Source organism: Tauraco erythrolophus, chromosome 14 (genome assembly GCF_009769465.1).
Source record: "Tauraco erythrolophus isolate bTauEry1 chromosome 14, bTauEry1.pri, whole genome shotgun sequence".
Taxonomy (NCBI): Eukaryota; Metazoa; Chordata; class Aves; order Musophagiformes; family Musophagidae; genus Tauraco; species Tauraco erythrolophus.
Genome location: NC_141478.1, coordinates 2559274 through 2584925, shown reverse-complemented (window position 1 = coordinate 2584925; position 25652 = coordinate 2559274). Strand labels below are relative to the sequence as shown.

General features: G+C 43.8%; 3 protein-coding genes and 5 non-coding genes across 9 annotated transcripts in view; 1 reads left to right on the top strand and 7 right to left on the bottom strand.

Moving 5' to 3' along the window:
• Window positions 1-14830, top strand: part of MAP2K1 (mitogen-activated protein kinase kinase 1) — a 36706-nt gene extending 21876 nt beyond the window's left edge. Inside the window, exons 4-11 of the mRNA XM_086620005.1 lie at window positions 877-954; window positions 1469-1520; window positions 6543-6667; window positions 9526-9733; window positions 10195-10259; window positions 11921-11982; window positions 12961-13006; window positions 13914-14830. Coding sequence (XP_086476131.1) covers window positions 877-954; window positions 1469-1520; window positions 6543-6667; window positions 9526-9733; window positions 10195-10259; window positions 11921-11982; window positions 12961-13006; window positions 13914-14027 — 750 coding nt within the window. The 3' untranslated portion in view covers window positions 14028-14830. The remainder of the gene's footprint in view (window positions 1-876; window positions 955-1468; window positions 1521-6542; window positions 6668-9525; window positions 9734-10194; window positions 10260-11920; window positions 11983-12960; window positions 13007-13913) is intronic.
• A 2545-nt stretch (window positions 14831-17375) lies between these two features.
• Window positions 17376-19089, bottom strand: SNAPC5 (small nuclear RNA activating complex polypeptide 5). 2 transcript variants are annotated; one of them, XM_086620364.1, is made up of 3 exons: window positions 19000-19089; window positions 18407-18496; window positions 17376-17803 (listed from the first exon to the last, which is right to left on the bottom strand). In XM_086620364.1, the coding sequence occupies exons 1-3, from the start codon at window positions 19087-19089 to the stop codon at window positions 17693-17695; spliced, it is 291 nt and encodes a 96-aa protein (XP_086476490.1). In that variant the 3' UTR covers window positions 17376-17692. The 2 variants fall into 2 exon arrangements, with proteins under 2 accessions (XP_086476490.1, XP_086476491.1); XM_086620365.1 differs by lacking the exon at window positions 18407-18496.
• A 305-nt stretch (window positions 19090-19394) lies between these two features.
• RPL4 (ribosomal protein L4) lies at window positions 19395-25539 on the bottom strand. The gene is made up of 10 exons (XM_086620006.1): window positions 25443-25539; window positions 23907-24078; window positions 22578-22684; window positions 22030-22168; window positions 21380-21504; window positions 20913-21042; window positions 20324-20480; window positions 20067-20150; window positions 19717-19837; window positions 19395-19602 (listed from the first exon to the last, which is right to left on the bottom strand). Exons 1-10 carry the CDS (start codon window positions 25443-25445, stop codon window positions 19468-19470), a joined length of 1173 nt encoding a protein of 390 aa, XP_086476132.1. The 5' UTR covers window positions 25446-25539; the 3' UTR covers window positions 19395-19467.
• On the bottom strand, window positions 20797-20867 carry LOC147527838 (small nucleolar RNA SNORD18). The gene has a single exon (XR_015222559.1). It is a non-coding gene; the product is annotated as a small nucleolar RNA SNORD18 (small nucleolar RNA).
• On the bottom strand, window positions 21114-21181 carry LOC147527837 (small nucleolar RNA SNORD18). Its single transcript, XR_015222560.1, has one exon. It is a non-coding gene; the product is annotated as a small nucleolar RNA SNORD18 (small nucleolar RNA).
• Window positions 22234-22332, bottom strand: LOC147527836 (small nucleolar RNA SNORD16). The gene has a single exon (XR_015222553.1). It is a non-coding gene; the product is annotated as a small nucleolar RNA SNORD16 (small nucleolar RNA).
• Window positions 22776-22847, bottom strand: LOC147527835 (small nucleolar RNA SNORD18). The gene has a single exon (XR_015222558.1). It is a non-coding gene; the product is annotated as a small nucleolar RNA SNORD18 (small nucleolar RNA).
• Window positions 24150-24250, bottom strand: LOC147527834 (small nucleolar RNA SNORD16). Its single transcript, XR_015222554.1, has one exon. It is a non-coding gene; the product is annotated as a small nucleolar RNA SNORD16 (small nucleolar RNA).
• Window positions 25540-25652: the final 113 nt, after the last annotated feature.

Sequence of the window (25652 nt, the reverse complement as noted above, 5' to 3'; positions counted from 1 at the left end):
ATCTAAAACTTATGCACGAGCCTACTGTTGAATCAGTTGTTAAAAATAAACTGTTTTTTTACAGTTTCTTTCTCTAAAGCTCTTAGCAACAGTGCAATACATTTGACTTTGGGGGTGTGTGTGCATACGTTCAATTTATTTAACCTAATAAGATTAGCAAGAGCATTGCTTATCATGAAACTTGAAAAACATTTCTTCCTGTTTTGGCTCTGAGCTGTGCCAAATCAAGCCTCCATCCTTGGAAGCTGACAGAGACACCCTGGATATGCAGAACCAACTTTCTCTGTGCAGGAGATCAGGGGAACAGGGATCTGAGTTTAATTACAGTCATGGGGTGCCATGAGCACACATGATATTGAGGAAGGGGACTCTGTCTTTTCCAGTGTCATGAATTTCATCCCTGTAATCAGGATCATAAAATCTATGTTGCTTCAATCCTCCTTACTTGGTCTTTGGAGGGAGAGAGAGTATCATGGGGTGGCTGTGACCAAGAAAAAAATGCATGTTATTGCATTGGACTAAAAGTTAGAGCAATCTGTAAAATTCCTAATGCTTGATCCACAGCTATTTGTGGACAGTACTTCGTTAACAAGAGGCAAACCATGGAAATGCTGGTATGGAAGATCATTGTGTGGAGTGTTTATTTGAGTGGATGTTGTTACTGGCCAAATGTTTGTTTACAATAAACATAAAACTGACTAATTCCTACTGGGGAATGATTTATTTTTTTCAGATATGCACCATAACAGTGTTATATCAAACATAAAAAGCAACAGTTTTTTTTTCTCACTGAACTTAGGCTCCAGACTACAGTCCTGTTGAAAATGCTTTAGAGTAATTTGATTAAAGCTTGACTATTCAAACATTTGTTGTTAGGATGGCGGCTCCTTGGATCAAGTACTGAAAAAGGCTGGAAGAATTCCAGAGCAGATACTGGGCAAAGTTAGCATTGCGGTAAGTGTTCATGGCTCTCGAAAGCTGGAAGTGGGTACACTTGTGTCAGATCCAGGAAACCACCACTTCAGGACTGAGGGATGGGGAAGAGAGAAATATTACCAGATTGTGTTGCTTTCTTCTAAAAAGCAGTCTGTGTACGTGTCGTCATTTGGTAGCTCAGGGCACTGGAATGAGTAACACATTCTATTGTGTTGCTTTGATTTTCTGCTTTTGTATCAGCCCGTGCTTCTGGATAAGAACAGAATTAACACTTCATTAAAAAATTTTGAATGTTACCTTTTCATATCTATTGTGCAACACGCTCTGTATGCAAAAGTTCCAGTAAGGGCTTGGTTGACTTTGTTTTTCTAGTCTGAGCTGGAGGTATAAATTAAAACAAAATATTGATTTGCAGTGTTTACATGTTGGAATTTCTGTTATGTTGCATTCAGTTGGAATTCTTGTACAGGCAAAGCATGCAATTATCTTTTCTGTTTCATAAATTAAAATTTTTTCTTTAATTTGTCATTAGGTAATAAAAGGACTCACGTATCTGAGAGAAAAGCACAAAATAATGCACAGAGGTGAGATAAAATTTTACTTTGTAATTTTTCTTCAATGTAATTTTTATTCTAGACATCTGTCATGCAGAACTGCATCTTTTCTACACTTAAAAGTTTTAAAAACATGGTGAAGCTATGTAAAATCAAGTATCACTTCTATGCTTCTGGGATCTTTAGTTACTTCACTGTAAAATAAAGGCACTGCCATATTTTCAGCTTACAGTTGCCGTTTTAGAAATCCAGCTCATTCATTTATCTGTTGTATGTTCCATTAAACAAAAATGACACTCGAAACGGTAAGGCAATAAGTTCAATTATTCCTGACGTGAGTGCAAATCGAAGGCTGGAGCGTTTCACGGTTTTGTTCGAGTGGCACTGTTCGTGGCAGTGATCGTGCAGTATGTGTAAGCCGTGCCCGCTGTTCCGTGAGTTTTGTACCACGAGATTCATCTTCACATTGTGAAAATATCTTCATCAGGTGGTAATATGGGTCTGAGTTTACATTTGTTGGCCAGACCGAAAAGAGTAGTTAGCAATCCTAGTTTATACAATCTGGTGTAGGATTGCCTTACATGTGAAGTAGACTATGTTTATTACATGTTTCTGTTTTGTTTTATTTCTTTTTTAAACAATTAGATATAGCTCCCTTCTGAAGAAAGAAGGGTGGAGGTAGATTCTGTAAAGATTTCTGATGGTAGTTGCAAAGTCATTTGTCTCTGTTCAGAGCATGAGGGAGAGTCCTGGCAAAGAGATCATCTTGTATCAGGGTGTACTGTGTGTCTTCCAGGGTAAGGATTCTAGAAGATGTTAACAGTTTTTCCATGATTGGCAGAAGTTAGCACCCAGCGTTCTGAGTACAAGAGACTACTGTTTGACAAATAACAATGCTGATATGAAAGAAAAGAATAAAAAATAAATTGTCAAAACTTATCAGTGGCACATTTGCTTGGATTGATCAAGAGGTAGTGACAGTCACAAATGACTGCAGAACACCAAATGGAGTATGGTGGCTGCTCAGCATGAGGTTCAGCTTAAACTGCTGCCACGCACAGATGTATGCTGAACTAACTGTGACCTCTGGCAAAAAGTATTCACTTGTCATGACAGACAGCTCAAGGAAGATGTTGGCAGGGCTTATTAAGGAAGGAATGGAAAATACAGTCTTTGTAGACTGTAGCTCATCTGGGCCCCCATGTTTTCGTTTGGTTCTCTCTGACAAGATGTGATAGAAATTGCAAATCTTCTGAAAGACAAACTGGTGGGATACAAAACAGGCACAGAAAAGGAAGAGACAAGGAGCGCTGGTATAGTAGGTATTTTCTTAATAGCTCCTATTCAGTTAAATAGAGACGTTTATAGCACGGAATGGTATAGAAAGCGCTACTTTTACAGTCCTATTTACCTTTGTGGTTAATACCCGAATTCACTGAATGGCAAGGAGAGAAAAGTCCTGTAACTAATTACAAGGTATGTTGCTGCAGTTTATTAAGACACACAAACTTTTTTGCTGTGTTTTGTCTCTGGATGAATTAAAAAAAAAACAATGTAAGTTAATCAGAACGTAGTTTTAGTTCTTTTTGAGCACAGTCTGGAGTGAAATTCTCTCTGGAAAGTCTCTTTTTGCACAGAAAGTGTTGCAAGATTTCTGAACTCCAGTTGCAGCCAGCAGCTCTGGAGTAGGAGGTACCACACAACAGAGATGTTGTCAATGGTCTGTTCTAGTGGGTTAGTTCCTAGGTGATTCTCATGAGATCCTGTCTTGGGAAATTGAAATTGGTTGGAAGATACCAATAATGTGCTGCAAGACAAATGTGTTCTCCAGTGCCTGGCTACTCAGTCACTTCCATACAAAAAAACCCTTGCCTGATGGTGTTACAATGATGTCCAGGGCCACCTTTCTTTCAGAATGAACTAGGTTTGTGTCTAGTAGGGGAGAGCAGGGCTGGCCCAGGGGAGGCATACCTCTTTCAGAGATTCAAGACATCCTGTAAATCCTGGAGACTTCTTTGTATTAACTAGCTCCTTTTTCAGTGTCCTATATCCATCCCTCGGGACTGGCTATGGACTTCTCTAGAATTGCACAGCTCTCTTCTGGGTTGTTTGGGAACATACATGACAAGTCCTTTCATTTTATTTAAAACTTAAAATCATAGAATGGAATCATAGAATGGCACAGGCTGGAAGGGACCTCAGAGATCATCTAATCCAACCTCCCTGTCATGGGCAGGGATAAACTTAAAATACTTCACTTATGTAGCACATTTGGTCTTCCTTTCTAGATTTTTCTGTCTCTTACAAGTTACGGTATATATTTTGAAGGCTGCCTTGGCATTCCTGTTCCGTTTGGCAGTATAAATCTCTGGTTTCCAGAGAAACTGCTTAAGTGTTCAGACCCTCTGGAGTTAGAATAGGATAACGGGCTACATTTAGAGGGGTGGAAAGACAGCAGCGTTCCAAACCATCACACTCTGATCACACTGGGTGCCTTGCAAGGAAAACGAAAATGCTTGGGGAAAGGCAAGCTTTCTATAAAAGTCCAGTGAGGAGTCATGGTTTGCTGTGCTATTGTAAGAAAGGTACAGTGTGGGATGATCAGCTAGAAAAACAGCGAAGGCAAAAGTGAGGTCTTTCAAAAGACCAGGTGGATTCTAGAGCAGATAAGGTGCTTCTAAAGAGAATGTCGTTTACTTCACTGACAGTGGAATGCTAATGTTATTTTTTTGCCACTCAGTTATGAACATGAAGTATTCATGAACTGTAGATACAAGTGAGGGTTTATGTCTGTGTTCTGAATTGAACTAGTAAATGTGCATAGACAAGCAGTACATATTTAAAGGCCGTATTTGTAATTTGTTCAGGCTCTGCAATGCTTCCAGTGTATTTTGCAAACGTTATTTTTTCCACCTTGCTTTTACACGGAGCTTTAGGTGAAGATTCCTGTGTAGCTGGGAATCTCTAATCTCTGCTGCCTGCTTCAATGTACCAACATCTGCTTGATTTAGTGTTTTTTGGATGATTTATTTGGGTTTTTTTTCCTGCTGGAATTTTAAACAGACCAAGCTCCTAGACTGGATTCTTGCTGTTCATTGTGAAGTGTACTTGTGGTGAGGTCTCTACAAGTAGTCAAGACTTGCACGGAGGAGGTAGAACTGGTAGAAGGTTCAGCTGTCTGCCCAGAAGGCCTCTAAAATCTCTGTTTATTCAAGTCCTGCTCCGAATTAACCAGCGTGTAACACTGTTTCCTGCCTGGCAGACAGCTCCAGAAACTGCCCAGTACCTCTCCTGCTCTTAGAGGAGGAAAATCTATTGAGGAGAGCAATGCTTATAAGCCGGTTACTTTCCTAGGGATGGGGAGTAAAATCTGTGTACACACAAAATACATGCCCATATTCTTCCCCCTCCATAAAGAGAAAGACTGTACCTGGCAGAAGAAGCTGGGATTTTCTTCTTTGTGGTAGAAGGAAGATGTACATGGGCATGACTTCCTCTGTGTTAAGACGCTGGAGTAGTTTCAGATCACTGTGTGGATTTTCTACAGGCTGATGCTTGCTCCAAGCAAAGTGGACAAGCTGTAGGCTGGCTGTCCTGTGGCTGAGTCTAGAAGAACTTGTGTGTACACAAATCACCACAGAACATGGTTACCAGTGTGCCCAGGCAGTTTCAGTTACCTAGAAAGGTGATGTCAGGAACCAGAAAATATAGCCACAATTTCCAAAAGTGGGTGACTTTATGCAAGGTTGGTTTTGTTCTTTAAAAGGGAGCTGGGGGGAGAAACAGCTGAAATACAGTTTAGTTTTCATTTCCTATGTCCATGGATGTTGCTCAGTGAGGCGTAACCTTCTGCATGGAGATCTTTTTCCAGAGCTGAGGAGTCACATTAGTATCCTCTTTCCAGTGACATCCTGTTGAAATCAGAAGCTGAGACCAGTTCCTCAGTCACTGAAATGAAAGCTATCTGGGATATGTTTGTGTTTAAAAGTGAAAAGCAAATGGAAAATATACTACAGACCATGACCTTCTGGATCTGCTCTTGAATAGCAAAGTCTCAGTGACATTCTGTTAGACCAGGCCGATCTTTCTCCAAAACCAGTTTAGAGTACCCTTTATTCTGCAGCATTACATTACAAATGTGAGCTGTTGATTACTGATGTCGATAATGTCTTGGTGACCAGGGGCCAAGCAGCAAGATGAAGCAAAAAAACTACTTACAGCTGTGAAAGAAAAGCTAAACAATAGTTCTCTGTAGCTTTGCATTTACAAATAGCTATTACTAGTTGCTTAGCTACCAGTGACCCTTATTAAATTTCCATTTAGAAAAAGCAAGGAATTCTAAATCATGAGAGGGTTATATCACAGGTAAACAATCTCAAAGTATTTTAAATGCAGCTTTTCAATAACAGGATAATTATTTTTTTTCAGAGCTTTTTAAAAAAAAAAACACCAACCAAACCCAACAACCACAAATAAAACCAAGACCACCCACCTCCCCCAAAAAACCTCAAACAAAACCCAGAACAGGAAGAACACGCTCCAAGAACTGCTTGGCTATAGGATGATTTTGAAGGCTAAGTTAGGGATGATGGTGTGGCTGCTGTAGTTCATTGACCTGTGTAAAATAAATGTGTAGGGTCTCTTTAATGATCTTCTTTTGCCTAGAAACAATCAATAAAGAGAAGTTATGCTGACATACACTTGCAAGCTTATCTCAAATGTTGGTCACTGCAAGGAGGACATAGATGCCAAAACAATATTTAAAAGGCAAGAAAGAGGGTGAAATAAAAACTTTAAACTAACAGCCTTTTTGCACTTGTAATTTTAAAAACTTCCTTTTGTTTACCTCTATTTAAATAGAGAGCCTGTGAGATGGGCCTAGGTAGGGAACCAAATCTCTTGTCTTAGGATTCGTGGAGAAGGGATAGAATTGTGTCATAGAACAGAAACAGCAGGAGGCACATGGTAATTCTCACCTTTCATGTTACTTTCATTGTCAGATTTCCCGTTTTATCTATTATAAATGTAAATCATCCGTTCATTTCTTTCCAGATGTTAAACCATCTAACATTTTGGTAAACTCCAGAGGTGAAATCAAGCTTTGTGATTTTGGTGTCAGTGGACAACTGATAGATTCTATGGCAAACTCGTTCGTTGGCACACGCTCCTACATGTCTGTAAGTACGGATTTTATAGCTTTGCGTTTACTATACGTTATGGTAGAATTATCACAGTTCCAGTAATCAAACAAAAAAACAGCTATTGCTGTTACTACTGCTCTGCTGTTCGTAGTTCAGTGTTTCCTGCATTCCAGGAATATTCCACTATCATATCAGATTGTGTGTGTGGGGGAAAGAACTGTTGCAGGAAAAGCCAAGCAACTTGGAGTAGTTCGTAATGTTACAGAAGAGATGCAATTGTGTCTGCATTGCAGAATCCAGTCGGTTAATGCATGTGGGTTTGTGTATGTGTGTCTCCAAAAAAGCCCAGTATCCAGAGCTTACTTTCTTGAAGTGTGGTTCTCTTTTTCACTCCAGCATTTTACTGCAGTCACTTCTGTAGGCAGCTGCTGCCTCACTAGTGATCCTGTTGTGGCTGCTCCCGGGAACCCGACACGGCTGCAGCAACAGGAGAAAACCAGGGAACAGCTAGTGTGGACATGGCCACAGCAGCTATCTGAGACTATTTACAGGGTGTTCTTTATTCCTGTATATTAGGAATACCTTGAAACTCACTCTTCAGAGGAACTCTTTGCGTTATGAGAAAGTCACAGTTAGTGGAAATAACAGATCTCTTTATTCTAATATACTCACCTTGTTCCGCGTATAGCCAATTAACTGGTACAGTCAAAGTGTGCAGAGATGGCTGCTGTAGGATTGAAACTGTGTGGGCTTAAAGGAAAAAAGCATAATAATTCTGCTTCTGCTTAGCATGAGACCTGCATTTCAAAATCAAAGACAGTTCTCTCTTTAGTCATTTAATATTGGTAACATACTTGACATAAAACTGTTCCCACATGCATCTAGGGGCTGTTGCTAATTAGCAAAAAAAAAAAAAAAATCGTTCACAGCTCAATCTCTTCTGGGCCCTTGACTTACTACTGGCTTGCCCTTTTTCTTCTAGTAGAAGGAATGAGAGCAAAGTGCTGTCTGCCTTCAGTTTTCCTCAATTTATTGTTTCTGCCAGACTGAGATTTAGCTTTGTTCTCTGTCACCATGACTCACAAACCAAGCTGTGACGGTGACTTGATTCATTTTGGTAGCGTCTGAAGTACCTTTTTGTGCGGTATCTCCCTGAGCATGCTTTTTCTAATAAAGCTAGAGAATTGTTACGTACCAAACAACGTCCTGTTCTGCCCCATGAAAGTGTGTATAATCAACAGTGCTTAACTTGAACGTGTTAATTGGTTTTGTGTAACTACTACTGTGTGTGTTTCCTGCCTTTTCGCATCCACTCACTTCTTCCTTTACACTTAGATTTTATGAAAATCTACTGTGTATCCCTGTTTTGGGACATCTTTATCCATCGTCCAGCAATTGTGTAGTTTATCCAGATGACTTTTGAACTAGCTGAGGTGGGACACTGGAGAAAGCTCAAATATAATCTCGATAAATGTCACAAAACTAATTTAACAAGACTATCACCTATTATGGCAGAGGGAAGAGACTTTACAGGAATACTGTATTCTTACATTCTATGAGAATAAGTTTGAAATTACATATGTATTTTTCCAAAATCAGGCAAGAATCTACACCATTTTGGTAAAACGAGCTTTGATTTATTTTTTTTTTAGAAAGAGATAAGCAAAATGAACGTTTTCTTTGAGAAGTCTTAGTAAAAATGGATCCAAGAATGATGTACATGGATGTATTACAAATTGCAGAAACCATTTTCAGCACTCAACATGGTACTGATAAAGCAAGTGCCAAAACTAAGCAAAAGGTAGTTAGTGAAGGACTAATCTTTTGGTTTACTTCTTTAGGCAGAAATAGAAGATGGGTACGATGATCAAAACTGAGGATCTTTGGAGGAGTGTGGCTGGAATATCTGGATATGGATTTAATCATGATTCAATTGACCAAAAAGACTCATATTTAAATTCTAGTGTTTAAGTCTTTTAAAGCCAATACAGAACATGTTTTTGGCTGAATCTGGCTTACCTGCAAATACATATTTTGGTAATACTTACATTAGCCTGTGCATATAACCTGTCCAGAATTTGTTTGTCCCTTCCCAGGTTTTTTTGTGAGAAAAACTTAAGCCTATTGCATTTTTGTTTGTCAGGCCATGATGTGCGAGTGGTTAAGCTAGCAGAACACGTGTCTATCTTCCTATCTTGTATGTATTTTTTCAATCATTAGACCTCCAGGAAGAGTCTGTCCTGCATAATACTTTATCATTCCATTTGTATGTTATATTTTATTGTCTTTTCAATGGATTATAGAGCTCAACAGTTCATTTAGAAATTATTTGAATATGGCTCTAGAAGTGCAGTATGCATGCATGTAACAGTCCTTGCATAAATGCATTTCTGCTAGAGGGAGCTGTCAGAATGGTGTTAGCTGAGAAGTGTCACAAACACAAGATTATTGCTAGAGCATGAGGTCACTTTTGGACCCATATGGCATTAACAGTTACCTTCCTTCTCCTTCCCAAAGCAGAAAACCAAGAACAGCTTCTCAGGGAAACCAGGTGATCTTTGGTGACCTGTACTAGTTTTGCTTTCTTGCTCTTTAATTGTCATCATCGTAACATTTAAGGATTATGCTAAAGAAATAAACCAGCAACATAATAGCATCATTTTTAAAAAGTGTCAAAGTTATTTGCAGTGTTGGTATGCAGTGAACTTCTGGAACTCCAGATGAGACCTTTAAAAAAAAAAAAAAAAAAAATAAAAATCAGTCAGTCATCACTGGAGCATGTCATACTAATAAGTTGGGGCTTCATCCTTCATTTTATCCAGGCTATTGCAGAATGCCATTTGGTTTTTTCTTGCTTATTACAATACTGTCTCTATTCCCTACTTTTTTTGTAGCCGGAGAGACTACAGGGAACTCATTATTCAGTGCAGTCGGATATATGGAGTATGGGGTTGTCACTGGTAGAAATGGCTATTGGCAGATACCCGATTCCTCCTCCTGATTCCAAGGAGCTTGAATTAATGTTTGGCTGCCCGGTAGAGGGAGATTCTCCAGTCACAGAGACCTCGCCCAGGCAAAGAACACCTGGTCGACCAGTGAGCTGTAAGTTACAACCTTCTGCTAAATTTTTTTCTAACACTCTTCTCTGTCAGCTTAAAAGTCTTCCTTACTTGATACTGATCTGCACAGCGTGGCTTTAAACTTAAAAAAAAAAAAAAATCAGGATTGTATTGGGCATGTGACTCAGTCTCACTGTCAGGAGGTATCTGAGAATCAAGGAGCAGAGATCCTTTTGTTAATACCTGAGCTGTTTGTGAGCACCAGTAAGATCCCAGTCTGTTACGGTTCATCTCTCTAAGATGCAATGCTGCTCCAAGTAGAGTATGACAATTCTCGGTGAAGTTAATGGCTTGGATCAGACTGGAAAGCAATGTCCCCCTGTTGCTGTTCCACTTTTTTTCCTGTAAATCCACTGGACACCATGTAAGAATAGTGTGTGTGACTTAACTTCTTAAAACACTCCTGCCATGGAAGGAGAGTAACACTGTGTTTTTCCACTTCAGCTTATGGACCAGACAGCAGACCCCCAATGGCCATCTTTGAACTTCTTGATTACATTGTCAATGAGGTAATCAACTCATTTGCTCTTGTACTAATACAATTGTAGGTTTTTAAAGCATTCCAGGATTTGAGGGGAGGTGGGTTTAGTGTTAGGATAAGCCAGGTCTTCTGATCTTCTGTTGCTGCAGTTTGAGACACATCCTTGTTATGTGTGTTGGCTTGATTTTAAGTTATTCCCAGGAAAATTTTATTTCATTTCTCTGCGTAATTTAAGTAGGTTTATACACTTTCCAGCCTGGATCATGCAATCTGTTAGGACAGTTAATAGCAAACAGTATGATCAAGCATACACAAAACTGTTTTTTTATTTGTTTTAGTCCTATGAACAACCTAATTTATAATACTGTATCTTTCAAATAGCTAAGCTACAAGGTTTAGTTATTAGAGATTGGTAGATTAGGATTGATAGTCTGTTTCCAATATCTTCACAAGTGCTACTGAAACTCGTGTGACTCCACTGCTTGTGTCCTTCCGAAAAAAAAAAAAAGCATGCTCAAGTTAGCTATCATTTGTAACAGCTGGCTAACATAATTGTTCCAGGTGAATGAATTATAAAAATGTCAGACACCAGTTGTGCTTTTTAAATAGATGTGTCGAGATGCCTGCAAAGACTAGCGTTGCTCATGCTACTGTATATGTACTGGTCAATTGCTTCTGTTCTTTATCTGCAAACACAATCCTCCTCTTGCATTACAACCCTATTTTGCATATTATATGACACCTTCCTATGACAGCACTCACTCTTGGAATAGTCAGCACTGGATTACTTAAGATACTGTAGTCCTGCTCTTGTAGCATCCCTGAGGAAGCCAGTTTAAGACGAAAAGCTGCAGTAGCTGAGAATTTGGCAAGATTATCTTCTGCCACCTCTGCTGGAGCGCAAGCAGCATGAGCTGCTGCATGCAACAAAGTCTGTACACCAGCGAGTCACCGAATGCAGGCCATGTCTCAGCTCTGTACATACACGTAACCCCAGTGTAAGTGCTTGCAGGACCCGTGGTGTAGGAATGAAAACTTAACTCTGATCCTGTAGCAAATGTCATGGAGAACAACACAATAACACACAGGTTTATATAGTACCTCTTGATCAGAATTCTTTTTGAATTTAGAACCTAAATGAACTCATTCCTTGGGACAGAATATTTAGATCAAAAGCATTACAGAGCTAGTGATGTGCAGAGCATCTTCCCTTCCCCAGACTGGAGATTAGTAGTGAAGAGAATAACACAGTGCTAATGACTGCCAGCTGCTCTGAGCCTTCTACAGCCACAGCTCAAGGCTGTCTTAACCCCATTCAGGTGTGTGCACAGGAAGAAAAAAACAAACTAAAAACCACCCCACACCATAGAAACTCTCTGGTCTCATTTATTACTGAAACACCGAAAACCCAGCAGCTGTGAGAGTAATAACCAAAATTAATCAGTGATAAGCTCAGCATTGTCACTTTTATAAATCAGATGACAGAACATCCTTTTCATATGCACAGAAGCTGAAGTCTGCCTGACATTCGTAGCAGAGTTCAGCTTTGAAAGAAGGCCTGGGTAGTGCTAGTGCTTTACAGCTTTACCCATGTACAGGACATGTGATTGATAGATCTCTGGGCAGGTTGTGTGTCACCATGTAGTAGTTGTGCTGAATGACTACTGATTTTAATGTATTTATTTTTAGCCACCTCCAAAACTGCCCAATGGTGTCTTTGGTTCTGAATTTCAAGATTTCGTTAACAAATGGTGAGTATTTTCTCTATGGCTAAGTTGCAAAGGCACGTGTTTGGATCAGGCCTGCTGACTTACTGTATCAATAACTTGGCAATCAGAGTCCCTATTTGTAGGCCATGGCAAATGGAAAGTAATTTCAGTTGGTGTAATCCTCTTTCTCTGACTGTTAGTGTGCCTGAAGCTCATTTTACAGGCACCGGCTTGACAGCGTATGCCTCCAAAGACAACCCCAAAGCTGAGAGATGTTCCTCTTGTAAGATACAATTTCTACTTCAGTGTACAACTTAGATGAGCATTTTCTCAGCACTGAAGATACCATAGTACTGATGGACTCTGACCATACAGCACACTTGTCAAGGAAGAGCCTTACTGTTCAGGGTAACCTTCACAGGCTCCAGGTGTGTTTTTTTCTTTCCCAGTGCTTGACTGAACTATCTTTATCACAGCAGTCATTCTCCTGTCTATTTACTTTTCCAACTGCACTTCAGCGATACCAGCACTGAACCAGTATATATTCAGTGCTAAGGGAGGCAGCTCATTACAGTTTGAGAAGGTAGTTTGTTTATTAAAAGCTACGTATATGTGTTTACTACTTCCAAAAGGAAGAAGAGTCATGCAATAGCTGTACTTCATTCTGAGCTTGAAAGACTTGGGGAAAAACTCAAGGCATCAAGCGGTTGGTTCATGTTGTTGAGTTTTTGTTTAAATGGGAATGTGATCTCTCCTGCTTGGTTATAAAGACACACTCCTGCCTCCACGGAACAGAATGAGACAGCTCAGGGTTTCATACCTAAAACTGTACCTGCAAAACCTGCAGCAGGGATTTGCTTACAGACCCATCTCTATGTTCGAGGTGCCCTGCATTACCTAATGCTTTTATCTGGAGTGGTGTCTTCTTCAGACCAAAGCAGTACGCCAACATGATATAATTCGGTCTTCATTTTACAAGAGAATGGTGTGTAACTTGTGTAACACTTTCTGTTTTCCTAGTTTAATTAAAAATCCTGCTGAGAGAGCTGATTTGAAGCAGCTGATGGTAAGTGAAGATTCTTAACTTGAAGAGCACTCTTCACTCTTTTTGTGACCCTTGACACAAGCAGCTCAAACAGTTTGAAGAGGGGCTGCATTTCTGACCCAGAGATCAAGGGCTGCAGGCTTTCATGTGCTCCTAGGACAGGGACTGTCAAGGAGACCAAAACTGATGGGTTTTGGAGTCTGCCCTTGGATAATTACAATGACATAATGCTGTTAAATTGGCAAAAATTCTTTTTTTCTTGGGTTTATTAGTCAATAGTAAAGTATATAAAGTATTACTTCTAGGAGGATGAAAGGACAAAATTCCATATACCTTATGGACTAGTTAAATACATTGTTATCATCTGTTGTGAAACACATTTGCCTCTCTATCAGCTTTGTCTTGTAAAATCTGTAGAACTGCTAGATAGAAACAAATCCTGCATTTCTTTTCCTGCATTAAACGACCGTATCCATTTCAGTGGATCTTTTTGTGGCCTTAAGTGTAATGCTAGGACTTAAGTTCTTCTGCAGAAAATCAAGTTTTCCCTGCCCTGATCCTGCTGTACAATACGGGTGCAGAATGCAGTCAGACTCCTATTACAAAAAACCTTTCTGTGCACGGGCAGACATTTTCCAGAGTATTATCTCAAGTGGCTGAGTCACATCCTTATCGCATGCTGTGGTGTAAGTACTCTGCAGTAGGCCCTGTGTAGGCAGTATTCCTCTGGAATATTTTGCAATATGTACGTTTCACAGGCTGGTTGTGTCAGTAATCCTGCAGAAAAGCTCTTCTGGTCATTTCCTGTGGTTTGGTCAATTTTGTAGCTAGCTTGACTCCTGAAAGTAAACTGGATTTATCATAGTTCATTTTATTTAACTGATGGAATGCTTGAATAATAATAATAATATTCTTTTCCATTGCTCAGATTCATGCTTTCATTAAGAGATCTGAAGCAGAGGAGGTGGATTTTGCAGGGTGGCTTTGTTCAACCATAGGCCTTAACCAACCGAGTACACCCACGCATGCTGCTGGAGTCTGAATGTGGAAGAGCAAACCCTGTACTGTACCTCTGTTAACAACAATGCTATTTTGGTCCTAGTTCCTCAGCTTGTACCTGTTCAAACATGTATTTCACCTCTTAAGGAAGAATGTCTTTATAGCATGTGCCAAATGGTTTTAAATTTTGTCACACACTAATTTGTATTGTATTGGATTACGTTCGTTTACTGACCAAAAGGTTCAGACGTTTAAGTTACAGTGCTTGTTGATTTCAAGTGATTATGGATATTCTTTCTTAACGAAAATATCACTAGGGGTGTTGACCCTCAGCTTGTTTGAACTTTATCAGGATTCTTTGTAAACCCTTGGTACTTCAATCATGCTTACCTAATCTCCCATGCAAAAAGGGTTAGGGATGCTCCAAAACTGTGTCTGTCGAGCATGCTTTTGCTGCTGCCCAACTGTGTCTGAAAGTTAGGCCTAATGGTTCTGCTGTTGCTGTTTAGACATCTCTCTTTGCAGGTAAAGAAGGCAAGAGCTCTGTGTTTCTTGGAACGTACAGGGCAATATTCTAATTGTAGACTTGTTCATATTTCTATATTTATTTTTAAAACATATCATCATACTTGGATTTAGTGATGTATGTCTCTTTGATTGATTTTTAAAAGTTAGTTCTTGGAAGTGTCCTACAGAATCAAGACAAAGATCCAAGCAGTTTGCTTTCTTTTAACCTAAAGATTCATGACAACTGTGTTAGTGTCTAAAGTGAATGAAGATCCTCTATTGTTTTATTCTCTCAGATGTTTAGCAATGGATTCTCTTAATAAATATATTATCAAGTAACTTCTTGAAGCTTTTCTTTAAATTTAAAAACTTAACCAAAGCCTTAATCTGAAGTCACTGGTGCATCACACACCCTTTTTCTATGCATTTTTCCACAACTGTGCAACCTTTTCAGTTCCAAGAGGTACAAGACTGCTGTGTAAAACGCTGGGGTGTGGGTCAGTTGCTGTTGCAGTGTGTTAATATCCTGTCCACCAGGTTTCTGTGGAATGTCAGAGGGAAGCCTGACTGCAGAGGTTTTGTCTGTGTAGTGCTTGCACTTGTACAGCACTGATGCTCTGTTTGATGCTGTAACCCCCTGGGTGGGGTGCAACGGGCACTTTCCTGGGCAAACTGGTGGTGTGGCACAAACCACAGAATGGTGTGACCTACCCAGTGGAAGGAAGACCAAGAGTAATTGTACCACACTGCTTCCTTCAGCTTATTTTTCTTCAGAAGATGCTGTTCTGTCAGCTATGCAGCAAGCAGGTTGCTGCACAACACAACAGGGAGATGTGGGTACAGCTGTGTGTCCTCAGCACAAAGCCATGTTGAGCAGCTCTACAAAAAGTTCAGCTCCCTGAAAGCATGTTTTGGGCATGGAAATGGCTTAAGTTCCTTCCCAAGAGGAATCCCAATCATTCTAGACATGAACTTCCACTTGGCTGACAGTATCCAGTATCAGAGAGGGATAGAATAGCCCTCAACCCAGCAACAGCAGGAAATGACTCACTGGCACATCCAGGGCTTGCTTCAGCTTGTCCTTACTGGAATGTGACTGTTGGTGCTGGTGACAAGGCTGTGTAATGGTTCATGAAAAATCTGTCCTTTGGATGTGAATTATATACCCTAACACAAAAAACACTACAAAATAGTACTTTTTACTGTTTGTAAAAATAAATATGTAGTATGTGAACAGCAAGTTTTTGGAGATTCAAAATCCATTGTACTTATTTGCTCTGCAGACAGCAATAACTTGAACACTGCAAGTAGAGTTTTATGCAGTAGGACACCAGGAAAAGTACTTTATTGCAACATGCAAAGGAATTGGTTTATTTTAATCCAAAAGCAAACAAGGGACTCATTCACAAAAGACAGCAGGAACTACTCTGGACCATGCTGGGGACAAACACCATTTTTTTCAACAGTCAAAATTACCCTTTGGAGATGAAACCCGAGAGCAGCTACTCCAGAATGATTTACCCAGAAGCAAAGGAAAAGGGTGGCCAGTGTTCCTGCTTACGCCGGAGCCGAGGAGCCCAGTGAAGCACCCTGAGCTTGCTGGGCACTGTGTCGTGCAGACGGGAGGGGCTGGCTGCTGAGCTCCTCCCAAGCCACCTCTTCACACACATCCTTTCAAAGAATTACTTGACACTCCAAGCCATGACATTTTCTGCTCAAACTTTTTGATTTTTTATTTTTTAAACTGTGAGTCTGGGGGGAGTTTTGCGAAATGTTCTGCACTCATGTTCTAAGCTACTTCATTGAGACATCCAGGGTTGTCAAAACTGAATTAGGCTTTAGCACAGGATGAAGCCATGGTTATATTGCACCACTGGTTTTATGACCACAAACCATGTAAGAGCCAAATAAACAATCTCTCTGCAAGCAGTGGCAGGAACTCATGAGAAATTGAAGCATGTGTTCTGACCACACCCAGGATGTGGGACACTTTTCCAAGTTCCTTTCCTGCTCTTAAAAGCAAACTTCTGCTATTCAGAGTGATGCCAGACAGAGCAACGGCACCCTGAGATAGTCATTGTGCCACAAACAATCCTGGGTGTAACTGTTTTCCTAGTAAGACAGTTGACAAAGTGGCTGAGTCAGAATATTTCTTTTATTGTCCATTTTCAATCAGCTTAAGAGAGTTTGGGTTTCTCTGCTTTCAGAATTGATAACCAGCTGCGCCACGTGGAATCTGAGCTCCACCAGGAGGAAGAACACACTGTCTGTTGGTAAGAGCAGCACCAGCTTCTTTCTGCACCATTAAAGAAATTGGGGAGGAGACTTCACTTTTCATTTTATAACTAAGTGCTTAAACTTCTCATGCTCCTCCTTGAAGCTCACTTGAAAGCAGAAGGTAGATGTGCACTGATTTATGAAGTTACTGTGAAGGAAAAAGAAACTAACACAAATTTAAAAATATGAGTTCCTTATTGCAAGTAACATGGACCAAGTTGCGGACAAATAAAAGGCTAATTGGCTGCTACTTGAGAGGGCAAGAAGTCAAGAGTGATGGTTCTGAAGAAGAGCACCAGGGGGTACAGAGAGGCCACCTGGTGACCGTGCTCAGCATCAGGGTGACGGCACAGCACCTGCTGCTCCAGACTAAGAACGCGCACAGCTCTGTCACCGCCAGTCCAGTTTTCCGTGTCACTGAGAACGTCGCAGCTGAAAGCCTGGAGACAGCCCTAGACACATCTTTTCTCACTGCATATCTTAAAATTCCCAGTTTAATCAAATGAGGTTATCACATAATCGTTGGTTCAGCAACCAGCCCCTGTGGCCTGGTTTGATTTTCAGCGTCAGGAAATAAGAACAGATGATTTATTGCTCTTACACCCGTTAAATTAGTCTGACTTGCTCAATGACTTCTCCCACCCACATCTAAAGATGCAGAAAGCTACATTAGGTTTTACGTGTGGAACAGACGATGCTACATATTTGTGCAGCAAATTTTCATCCTGTTACCATCCAAGTCAAGACGTGCCAAGCTTGTGACGTTCGTGTGTTCAAGTGGAACTTCCCCAGACTCCCAGTGTCCTGCGTATCACACAGTTCTTATCCATATACAGGACAAAATGAAAATCAGTTGGCGAATTTTGTATGAGTGAAGAAGAAATTCCTGAGTCTGTATTAAAAACCATCTCTTTTCTTTTCCTCTCAAGAATCGGATTCCTCTTCCTCCTCTTCCTCCTCCTCTTCATGATCTTGAAGGCTTAGGTGTAATTCAGTTTGATTGATAGCAGCCTCGTTGTCCATTTGCCCAAGAGTCTGCCACAACAAAAAGAGTTTAACTTGCTAATTACCAAGACCAGTAGCAATACTAAATATTTCTCAGATCACTATGAAAACTGCACAGTCGCAGCACTTTTTAGAAATGTGGTACTGGAACCACTGGCTGCACAAGCCCATGACAGTGACGAGCTCTCCACAAAAAAGCTTCAACTGGTTCAGGCTGACCAAGTATTTAGTAACAAGTTCAGAAGATGCCTGTACCTCCATCCCCTGCGATCAGCTGGCCAAACCAGCAAGTCACAGTTAAGAGCACTGGAAACAACGCTTAATAAATGGCGGACTGGAGCTACGCCAGTATAAAGCAGGTATTTTCCAACCTCCCTGGAAACAACGTGCTGCTTTCAGAGCTGGAAAAAGGCGAAACCCTTGAGACACAAACCAGGAACCAACCAGACAGATTTCAGAGCTGAGCCTTTCAGTTCCTGAACAGCACAAAAGCTCGACATTGCGAACACCAGATGAAAACCATCCACGGAAACACCTCCAGCCAGCACAGCTCTCCTCTCCTGCTGCTCCGCTGACCCCCGGCCCAGGGGGACGCCAGTCCCCGGCTTCGCACCCGCCAGGGACCCCCCTTACCTTGGCGGTCTCCTCTGCAACCGCTGCCGACGAGCCCGTTCCGTTCTCCTCCCGGGACCTGATCATGGACTGCAGCGCCAGCTCCTCCACCTGCACTCGAGGGCACACGGACACCTCTGCAGCGATTATTTCTTGCACTCTACTCCCAGTATTAAAAACTCAAAATGCAATGACATTAAAATATTTTTGAACGCTCAACAGCAGTACCAGCAAAGCCTTTCAATCACGTTTCACCGCTCTTCAGCATCAACGCACAGCAGGACACCAGTGACACCAGCGGGGGGCTGTGTCCGGCGCAGCGTTTATGCTGGGAAACGGCTGCGGCGGCCACGGCACAGCGCCAAACCCCTCGGCGGCGCGGCGCGGGCCCGCAGCGCGCCCCTCGAGAGCACGGCATGCGTTAAAGAAGGAAAATAGAAAGGGAATAGGAAATAGAAAGGAAAGAGAAAGGAATGGCGGGGCACGCCCGGCCCCGCGCTGCCGCGGCCGCGCAGCCGCGGCCGCATCCGCCTCCCCGCCGCCCTCCCGGGGCCGCCCCCCCCCCCGGGGCCGCCCCGAGGACCCCCCGCTCGCCCCCGGCGCGGAGCGCTGACCCTGAGGCGGGTGAGCTGGTCGTGCAGCGCCGCCTTCACCCGCAGCAGCGTCTCCTCCTCCCGGCGCAGCTCCTGCAGGCGGCTCAGCATCCTCCGCCCCGCGCGCCCGCCGCCGCGCCGCCACAGCGCCCCCTGGCGCGCCGGAGGAGCCGCCCGCGGGCGGCCTGACGTCACAGCGCTATGAGCACATTTCCGGGCAGCAGCTGCCCCCGCGTGGCCGCGTGACGTCACGGCCCCACGCGGAGCCGTGTTAAATCAGGAAAAAGCGACTCTCAGCTCCAACATGGCAAAGCCCATCCCGCCATTTTACCCTTCTTTAAGGAGTTGCCCTTTGAAATCCTGCTCAAAAACATGACTTTTTTTTTTTTTTTCGAAGAAAACCCTGACAGCATTCCTCTGTTCCAATGGAATTTATTAGAGACGCACGGCTGTTTCCCGAACCGAAGCGGACGAAGAACTGCACAGTGTTTATGCTTCAGCCTTGACCTTGGCCTTGGTGGCCACCTTGGCAGCCTTGGTTGTGGTCTCTGCTCTGGGCTCCGCCGGGACCGCGGCCGCCAGCTTGGCCTTGGCCTTGGCTTTCTTCTCCTCCTTAAGTTTATGCTGAAAAAGAAAAAGGGATCATAGAATCACAGAATGGTTAGGGTTGGATCATTAGGGAGCAATCTCAAGCACTGAAAGCACTTCCGGCCGCCGCCAGCCTGCGCGCTCACTCACGTTGTGCGCGTGGCGCAGGATGGTGTTGCGGCGCATCGTTTTGGCGTACGGGTTCAACTTGATCATGATCCGCAGGTTCTTCAGCGGGTTCTTCTTCAGCACTCGGCGGCGGATCTTCTTCCTGAAAGGAACCGACGTGCGTCACCATCTCCCTTCAGAACTCACGTCCCGCTAGATTTTCCCTGAAATCTGGGGAACCACAGTTCCTAGTATTTACACCCAGAAACTAACGGAACCCCAACCCCATCCACCATCCCGCTGCTCGGAGATCTCTGATCCCACCACACAGCCTCACACTTGGCAATCACTAAAGGGACCACACTTTGCATTCATTCCGTAAAAATCATTACTTGGGAGCGCGCAGCGCCTTCTGGATCTCCTGGCTCCTCATGATTCTCCCGATGTCTGTATTGGTCATCTTGTGCATGGGCAGGCTGTGAAAACAACGTCCGTGGTGTCAGCGGGATGATAAAAACACGGCCGATTCAATTAAAACAGGCATTTAGGAACAAGTAACACTACTCCTTTTCCACATCCCAGCGGGAGAACGGAAGGGGGTGCCCTCCCCAGCCCATCATCACCCCGCCCGGGTGTGCCCGGCGCTCACTTGTAGTCACTCTTGAGCGTGGCGGCCTTGCGCCAGGTGCCGTACAGATCGTCCAGCTTGCGGAAGGCGCTCTCTGTCCAAATGCAGAAGCGCCCAACGTGGCCGCCGGGAGCCAGTCGCAGCAGGTTCAGCTTGCTCACGTTGAGAAGAGTAATTCCTGCAGAGAAAAAAACCAAACCCCTTCCATGTGTAATTAAAACCAAGGAACGCAAGACTAAGACATAACCAGCTGAGAAAAGCCCCCATCTGCTGGTGTGCACTATCAGCTCTCGCACCATAAAGTTACAAACACCCCGTAGGAAAACCTATTACATTTTTAAAAATAATCTGCCTTTTTCCAGCGACAAACTCAACAGCCTCATTTCCAACTGCTCCAAATGCAGTTCATGGTTGGCGACAGCCGTAAAATTTGTCATAAAAATCCTCAACATCACCAAAACAGATTCTTATAGAGAACCTAGTAGCTGCTTCAGCAAGTCAGAACTTCCACAAAATCATGTGTTTCAGAAACACGGACCAATGAAGTGGAATCTCATCATCCCAAGCAGTCTCCCAACAGAAGGGTGAGCGTGCCCCAAGTCACAATTACCTGGGATATTCCGGAAAGCTCTGATGATACCATTGTCCTCGTTGTAGATGATGCAGGGTCCCCTGCGCTGGATGCGACGGCGATTCCTCATTTTACCCTTCCCAGCCCGCATACGCTGGGAAGCATAAACCTATCCGAAAATAGAACTTGTGAATGTTTGAAATCATCCAAACCCCATTAGTGAGACACAACAAAACGGCTGCAGTCAGAACTTCACAGTCACCACTGCTTGTCTGAAACACGGACCAGTGAGAAGTTCATCATTCTTAACAGTAAAAAAAAAAAAAAAAAGCAGATATTAACATTTTTAACATGTTAAATTTACTTTGCTTAAACTCTTTTTTTTTTTTGCAGTTTCTTGTAGTTTTGTTACCAAGGGCTCTCTCTAGTGGCATCAAATCCCAACAGAACTATTTGGAACTCCTACTGTAGGGTTTTGCTCTTAAGAACACACTTTAGCAACTCACCTTTTTGATGTCATTCCAAGCTTTAAGCTTCTTCAGAAGGAGAACGGCTTCCTTGGTTTTCTTGTAACTCTCAACTTTGTCCTCAACAACCAGAGGAATTTCTGGAATCTCCTCGATGCGGTGGCCTGGTGAGGATTTCACAAGACACAGTTACCCGCAGTACATGTTTCTCAGGGTTACTGCCTTGTGTATTCCGAAATGATACAAAACGATCAACAGTGGAAATTAAATCCCTGATCCAACGTGCAGGCGTGGTAACTACAACAGAGGTGTTTCAATGAGTCTCGTGGCTCTGCCTCAGACAGTACTTTCTGTACCTGAGCAAACATTAAGCAAACCTTTGGCTTCCATGAACAGAAATCAAACTGAACTGTCACGCGATTCAAAACTCAATTTCCATTTCCATAAACTGCACGGACAGCATCAGCCACGCACGTGGAAAGCACCTCAGCATCACCCAACCTCCGAGACCACGTAACGGCGACGAACCTTCCCGAGCTGTACCTGACAGAAACACACCCTCCCCTGCCGAGGAACACACTGCCTCTTAAAAAATCTTCAACAGAGAATCTCGTTATCTACAGGAAACATTTCAAGTCATCACATAGTAACTGGTACTGCAGGCAAACCTTTCCAGACACAATTCCCACCTTTCGACATGACCAGTGCCGGAAGGGCAGAGGCGGCCAGGGCGGAACAGATGGCGTAACGCTTCTGGGTCGTGTTCACTCTGCGGTGCCAGCGCCGCCAGGTCTTGGTTGGGGCAAACATGCGGCCCCCGCGACACATCTAGGCATGGGCAGTTAAGAACAACCTTTCTGAAGCTGCTTTTTCTCGTCTGACTCCTCAGTCCTTGCTCAGTGCTAATTGTTCGTCAACCATCTGTACCAGTACACTGACAGCAGGCACTGTCACTGAGCACAGAGTCAGACGCAAATTACGACATCATGGCAAGACACTGTGCGGCACGACATTTAAGATATCAAAAAAAAAAAAACCCAAAACCAAAAGGTGCTGTTCACTAAAACTGAATTTGCACACCGCAGGTTCTAATTACATTACGGAGTTCTCAAACCTGGGGGTCCCGATCACTGTAGGCAGCTCCTCAAGGAGCAGGTCCACGTCACATTTAGATACCTAAAATTTCTGCTTGATGGGTTCAGGGCACCCGATGCAAGCAGCAGCTCTGAAAGGATACGTTTCCAAAGGCACCCTGGCCGGAGCGGTGCGTTCCACCACCTCGTACTCGAGGGATACGAGCAACAGCTCTCCCAGTGCCCCACGATTCGGCACTGGTCTGGTGGCCTGAAACAGAAAGATTTGAGTTACTATCCAAATTAACACAGGGACAACACTACAGACTTCCCAATGCCACAGACAGGCAGAATTCAGGATCGTAATCAGAACTTCCACTGTTATCATGTGTTTCAGAAACACGGACCATTGAAGTGGAATCTCATCATTTCAGCAAAACCAACCCTGATCGGGTGAATTAACTCTTACTGTACTAAAGATCTGCTTAGGTCAGAATCAAGTACATGAACATACCAATTTCTAAATTGGCACTGCTATGCCTAGTGGGTTAAAATGTTCATTTGGAACACCATCAGAAATAAACATGAAAATGCATGTTCCTAGCACAAATTTCTTGGGAGAAGAAGCTATATGCACCTACAAGCCACCGAAGCAACTCCAAAAACAGGCTCATTTGCATAGGCTGCTTCTCCGAAAATGCCTCAGGTAAGTCTCACGTGGAGCAGGGATCATAAAGCGTGGTTCTTCGTCACAGTTTTCTGCCTGATACACTTTCAGACTTTTTGTACTCTTTTTGCAAAGAACATAGATTCCACTTGAGGACCTGGGTGCCACAATACTTTCAGTGACACACATTTCAGATAAAGACCCCAGAGTGAGAGAGTTGGGGTTGTTCAGCCTGGAGAAGAGAAAGCTCCAGGGTGATCTTATAGCGGTCTTCCAGTACTTAAAGGGGCTACAGGAAAGCTGGAGAACGGCTTTGGACAAGGGTGTGTAGTGATAGGACACGGGGCAATGGCTTTAAACTGAAAGAGGGGAGATTTAGATTAGATCTAAGGAAGAAATTTTTCACTCAGAGGGTGGTGAGGCACTGGACCAGGTTGCCCAGAGAAGCTGTGGCTGCCCCATCCCTGGCAGTGTTCAAGGCCAGGTTGGATGAGGCTTTGCGCAACCTGGTGTAGTAGAAGGTGTCCCTGCCCATGGCAGGGGGATGGAACTGGATGGTCTTTAAGGTCCCTTCCAACCCAAACCATTCTGTGATACTCCAAGACTTTTACAACACCTTGTTGTCCTTCAGAATAAGAGAGTTGTATTTCCTAACAATTAAAATCAGACTGTTAATAACCAGAACAGCTGCCTTGCTCTCTGCACAGTATCACCCTGAACAGCGTTCCTCTGATTTCAATTCTTCATTTGCCTCTACCGTAGCCCACCCACGTCAAAGCCAGAGGCTGACACCAGTAGCTCTGCCCACGCTGGGGACCAGCCGTACCTGCGAGCTCACTGACGGCGTAGGGCTGCCTGTTGTTCTTGCGCAGGTTGGTGTGAACGAAGTTCACCACGTCAGGGCGAATGGGAGCCTTGAACACAGCAGGCAGGGTGACATTCTTGCCTGATGCTTCCCCCTTCTCGGAGTAGACGGATATCAACGGTCGAGCACAAGCCTGAAAAGGAAAAAGCAAAAACTCTTAAGCACAAATAAAGTTAATTGCTAGCATTCAAATCCATCAAATATTGCTCAGAACGGAGGTGTCTTCAGCTCAACAGTGCCAGCATGTTGACAGCAGGCAACTGTCGCTGAACACTGGGTAAGACGCAAATTACATCATCATAGCAATAATTTTCACTTAAATTAGTGCTCCACAGCACAATCCATACCCAGAATGCTACACCTGAGGTTTGAAATTCAAGAGATTTCCAAGTCATTTGGGTAAAACTAATCTAGAATTGAATCTCTGGGCTCTTAAGCAACACATTTTAAACTACTTCCTACCTACTATTAGAAAACCCTATCGAAAACCCACCTACGTTTATTCAGTTTCCCAAAGGCTTGTTATTTAGATCATGTCTAACAGTTGAAATGCTGCAATCAGCTTCTCTAACACAATCTAGAGACTCACAATGACTACAAGCAAGCCAACTTAGCACCAGAGTGATTTTTTTTTTTGTAAAATCTAGGCCCTCTGATCAACCCCTCGTGCCTCAATTCGTGAGGTGGAGAATTCAACCTCTAGCAGCACCAGTTTCAAAAAACTGAAAAGATTTCAAATAATAGCTTACTGGTCTGAATAACACCCTTTATAACTATCCAGCTAACAGCAACCGAAGTGCTCTCTGTGTTTCTGGCGCTGGTTACTCGCCAAGAGCTGAGCCCCGGAGCCAGTGCAGACTCTGGCACAAGCACGGGACACGCTTGACGACGACGAAGGAACCAGAACACGATCTGAACTGGATTAGCGAGAAAAGGCGTTCATTTGCAATCTGGTTCCAGACTAAGGCTTCTCCAAGTCCTTTTCGAAATAACAAAAAGAAACTTAAAAAAAAAAAGGGGGGGGGGGTGTTACAGAAAACGTTCTTTTAATTCTACGTGGGCTTAAAAGCTTCTGTGTTTTGCCTTAAGGGAAATACTGCAGGGAAATACGTAAGAAAAATTAGAAAGCCCTGTCAGAAGGTGATGCGGGCCGCATCTCCCCACTGCCCGACGAAATGTGACTTCCAGCGGTCCAAGCGAAGCTTTAAGCCGCGACCGGCCCTGCCGCCCGCCCCGGTCCCGCTCCAGCTCCAGCCCACCCCGGTCCCGTCGCTGCCCGCCCCGGCCTCCTCGCCCGGGCTCCACGCGGCCCCGAGTGCTGACGGCTCCAAAATGGCGGCCGTCCGCCCCCCGCCTGCGGCCCTCGGGCTGCCCGCGGCGCGGCTCTGCCCGCCGGGCCCGGCTCCCCACGGCCTTAGCCCGCCACCCGCCCTGGATCACCGGCGGCCCCTGTCCCCGTCCCTGCCCCTCCCCGCCCGCCGCGGCCCCGCGCCTCACCATGGTGGCGGCGGCGGAGCGTCTCGTGCTCCAGCCCGACCCCGCCGCAGCCCCGACCGGAAAAGGAAGGGCCGGTGCGTCTCTCTGTGCTATGAGAGATGTCCTTCCGCACGCTGCCCGCCGCCTCTTGCGGAGCCGACGCGTCGGCTCCTGTCCCCAGCCTCATCCCGAGCCTCCATCGCGTACTCCGAGACCCGCGGTACCGAGTTC

Bases quoted from the DNA above. Each gene is read 5' to 3' on its own strand.
- SNAPC5 (XM_086620364.1), bottom strand. From the start codon at position 19,089: ATGCTGAGCCGCCTGCAGGAGCTGCGCCGGGAGGAGGAGACGCTGCTG. The intron at 18,497-18,999 runs GTCAGCGCTCCG...CCTCGAGTGCAG, and splicing joins ACCAGCTCACCCGCCTCAGG to GTGGAGGAGCTGGCGCTGCA. The intron at 17,804-18,406 runs GTAAGGGGGGTC...TTGTTGTGGCAG, and splicing joins TTGCAGAGGAGACCGCCAAG to ACTCTTGGGCAAATGGACAA.
- RPL4 (XM_086620006.1), bottom strand. The intron at 22,169-22,577 runs GTATCCTTTCAG...GCCCATGCCTAG, and splicing joins GCCAGGGTGCCTTTGGAAAC to ATGTGTCGCGGGGGCCGCAT. The intron at 20,481-20,912 runs GTAATTGTGACT...TTTTCTCTGCAG, and splicing joins AGCTTTCCGGAATATCCCAG to GAATTACTCTTCTCAACGTG.